At 42.6% G+C, this 3,866-nt stretch overlaps 2 protein-coding genes across 4 annotated transcripts in view; both read left to right on the plus strand.

The window, feature by feature from the left end:
* The window catches only part of LOC102022249 (ATP-binding cassette sub-family G member 2-like), a 71,826-nt gene extending 69,151 nt beyond the window's left edge, over positions 1-2,675 (plus strand). Inside the window, exon 18 of one of the 2 annotated variants that reach the window (XM_013517498.1) lies at positions 2,456-2,566. In XM_013517498.1, coding sequence (XP_013372952.1) covers positions 2,456-2,478 — 23 coding nt within the window. In that variant the 3' untranslated portion in view covers positions 2,479-2,566. Of the gene's footprint in view, positions 1-2,455 lie in introns of both variants that reach the window. The other variant, XM_005374295.2, reaches the window with a different exon arrangement.
* LOC102022559 (ATP-binding cassette sub-family G member 2-like) overlaps positions 1-3,866 on the plus strand; it is a 169,970-nt gene that overhangs the window by 64,565 nt on the left and 101,539 nt on the right. The window lies entirely within an intron of this gene.

The following is a 3,866-nucleotide window of genomic DNA, read 5'->3' on the forward strand; positions in this document are numbered from 1 at the left end:
TGTTCCCCAGGAGTTGCATGTGCTCTGAGATGGGGCTTTTGGAAGGGGATTGGATTATAGGGTGCTGGAGCGACATTGCTGTGAGGTGGGCCTGGTCAGAAGAGGTGGTTCCCTGGGATCCTGACCTCGAAGGGTATATCTGCCTGTCCACCTCCCCCTTTCTCTCTGCTTCATGGTTGCCATGACATGAGCAGCTTTATTCTGCCAGACTCTTCCACCATGTTCTTCCTGGCTTGGAGCAAGCCTAGATTGAAGATGTGAGCCAAAATGAATCTCCCCACCTTTAAATTATGGGTGCCAGGTATTTTTAAAGTCACCCTCATGAAAGTGACTAAGACAAATTTTGGTGCCAGGAAAATAAGGCTGTTGCTATGGCTGTGCCTGGCCATGTGGTTCAGAAGCCCTTGGAACTGGTTCATGGGTGGAGTGTAGAAAGGTCTGGAGATGCCAGCTGGAAAAGCCCAAGAATATGTAAGCCAAACTTTGATGGGAGATACTAGTCAGAACTCAGAAGACCAGAAAACTGACAGAATGCACATAGTAAAGGCCAGGTTCAGGTTGTTTCATTTGGAAAAAAAGAGGCCACTGGAGATGGGTACAGAGGCTATGTGTGTTACGTTTTGGCAGAAAATTTGTCTACATTTTGTGCATGTTCTAAGTCTGAGATTATGGTGGCAGACTAATTAGTCTGACAGCAGATTTCAGAGTAGACCAGTGTTCAGGCTCTGGCAAGAGTACTGCTTGCTACTTTTAGCCAGATCTACAGTAAATATCAGGGGCAGATGGCAGAGCCAAAAGGTATAGAAGCTTTCCAGTTTCATCAGAAAGGAAATATCTGCAAAGTTGAGGCCTGAGAGAGCATGGTTGATAAGAGGACTAGCATTAAAAGCAAGCCAAGTATTTTGCATCAAGACAATAGGAAAGATGCCTTGAAGCTATCTCAGGAATCAGCAAAACTCCACTCCTTGCAGGCTCAGAGTTGTAAAAGAGTCAAAGTAAACTCCTTTAAGAGTAAAAGTAGCTGGGGATATAGCTCAGCAGCACAAGTGCCTCCCTGGCAAGCACGAGGTCGCAAGTTTGATTCCGGGTACCAAAAAAAAGAATAAGAGTGAACTCCTTTAAAAGACTGCTTTGAGTAGAGAGTGCCAGGGAACCCTGCTGAAGAAGGACCACCTAGGGAACTACTTCCCCAGTATTTGGTTTACACTGTTCAGCCATCCAGGCACATAGAGGCCTTTGGAGCTATGACCTAGGGAGGTCCAGCTACTGCTTCAGCTGGTAGAAGAGCTTGGCATCATCCAGGTGGTGCTCGTTATACGCATACCGAATGCAAGCACTGTATAGTCGTGGAGGTTACCACCCAGATTTCAGTAGGCTTGTGAGGCCAAGCAGTGTGTCCGTTAGAGGCCAGTATGTAAAGCTGTGAGAGTGAAAACAAAAGTGCAGTGGGGAGCCCAGGAGTGTAAAGACACTAGGAATGTGTCATGTCTGCTAAGAAATGCTGTAGGCAGTGACTGGAGCCACCCTAAGGACGAGATCTTTAGGGATACCACCAACAATCCCAGAGGGGCAGGGCCTCCTCAGCCATTTGGAACTCACACAACACCACAACTTTCCATGGGTGCTGTGCACAGAGGTACAGGACTTAATGTTTGCTCTACTGGGTCTCTGTCTTGCTTTGGTGTGATTCCTTTCTATCCCCCGTTCCTCCCTTTTGGAATGGGACTGTTTACCCTGTGGCATTGTATATCAGTAATATAACTTACTTTCTTATTGTTAAAGGGGTTCATAGCTAAGAGTTTATCTTAGGTCTTAGAGGAGAATTTGGTCATGGACTTTTTAGCAATACTGGAACTGATGAGACTTTGGCAACTCCTAGAGATAGACAAAATGCATTTTGCATAAAGAGATAAACATGTATCTTTAGGGGAGATGTTTAGAGGCAGAATGTCATCATTCAGATCCAGAATATCGCCAAAAGCCTCATGTTTGTAAAGCGAGTTATAGCTAAATGTGCTATTAGGAGGTAGGGCCTGGTCAGAAGAGGCTGGTCACTGGAGGCATGAGCTGGAAGTGTCTATCTCCCTCTCCAGCTCATCCCTACTCTGTTTCCTGGTCACCTTGATGGAGCAGCTTTTCTTCACTATGCCCCTCTACCATGCTCTTTCTACCTTGGAACTAGCCAACCATGGACAGAAAACAGGAGCGGAAATAAACCTTTCTTCTTTAAGTTGTGACTGCTGGGTACTGTAGTAACTAAGACATTTAGCTATTTGGTGAAGTTGTTTAGTATAGTATCCAGCAAAATTGTAAGTACTCCATGTCAGCTGTTCCATATAAAGGGATAGCTACTAACAGGTTGATTAACCTATAGGCTTATTTCAGAAATAAACAGTGAATTCATTTTGGACAGATGCTGGGAATGAAGTTACATTCTTGATGTGTTGATTTTCAGATGCGCAGGCGGAGAATTCTTGAAAATCCAGGGCATTGATGTCTCACCTTGGGGACTGTGGCAGAATCTTCTGGGTTTGACTGTAATGATGTTTTTCTTCCTCTTTATTACCTTCCTAAGATTAGCATGTCTTGTAAAACATTTCTAATTTTCCCTTAAATTTATTATGAGTTATCATCATATTAAAAAGAAGCTCTTCTATTTACTTTAAATCCAATAATGACTTTGTGTTGTCTGCAGTTCATTTGCCATCACACTGATGCTCACCAAATGTCATTTCAATAGAACCATCCAGAAATGTCACAATAACCTGAATTGTAGGTGGAAGAACCCAAGCCAAAAACTAATGACACTATGTATGGCACATTAGTTCACTGTATCAGACAATACCCAGGGAGAGGAAACGAGTCTAATTTCCTGAACTGAGAAAGAAGAATTCAATTCTAGAAACACATGACAAGTTACTAATACCACTGGAATCAGTTGTTGAAATGATATTTTAGAAACAATGAAGCAAAGAAGCACATTAGTAGAGGCTCCCTTCCCACTGAAAGACCTCCCTTTCCTGCTGCTTGCTGTTGCTCCAAGGGAACTAGAAAACATGTAAACACTGATGCAAGCTTCATCTCAGGTTAGACACGATGGCAAGAAATGCTTCCTGGGGCAGGAGACATTCCATGCTGACACGAAGCAGGCCTTCCTGAAGCCCACACCTTTCAGAGCATAACGCCCTTCTTCTCAGATGCTGCACCAGAGAGCACCATAATTCCCACTCTTTTCAGTAGTGAGTGAAGCGCAGCTCCAAGCTCCTCCACTTGTTTCATCATTCATCGTCTCTTGAGTACCATAAATACTTATTGAGAGCCTGCGGGAGGTAAGGCTCTTTTCTCAGGACTGATGCCACAGCCATGTCTAACACTTCAAAAATGTTTTCCTAGCCTTATGAAGTCGTCATGTGGTAAAGAGATAAACAATTAACCATAAAGGAGTCAATTAATTGCTTAATTGTAGGCAGAGGAGTTCTATAAAGATAAAATGGAGCTAAAATCCAAATTACTGACTTATATGAAGGATCTGTGAAGGCTTCTTTGATGACGTAGTGTTATGCCTGAGATCTGAAGTATGGTAGGAATTTGGAATTTATTTGTACTGTTGGTCTCAGAACAAAGAATTTGCTTTGATAATTTCCAGTAAAATTTGCTCTTCAGAGCTAATGAAAAAAAGTTCTAGCTTAATAACTAATGTAATACCTTAATAATATGTTATTAAGATGCTTAATAATTAAGATGCTTAATAAGATGCTTAATAACTTCTTTTATGATGCCAACGAGGAATATCCTTTGTTCCATCTTCCTTCTGAAATGGTGGGAAGGTAAGAAGCCAAGGGTAGAGAGAGAACTATTTCAATTCT

The sequence above is a fragment of the Chinchilla lanigera genome, unplaced genomic scaffold (genome assembly GCF_000276665.1).
Source record: "Chinchilla lanigera isolate Chin_1 unplaced genomic scaffold, ChiLan1.0 scaffold00004, whole genome shotgun sequence".
Taxonomy (NCBI): domain Eukaryota; kingdom Metazoa; phylum Chordata; class Mammalia; order Rodentia; family Chinchillidae; genus Chinchilla; species Chinchilla lanigera.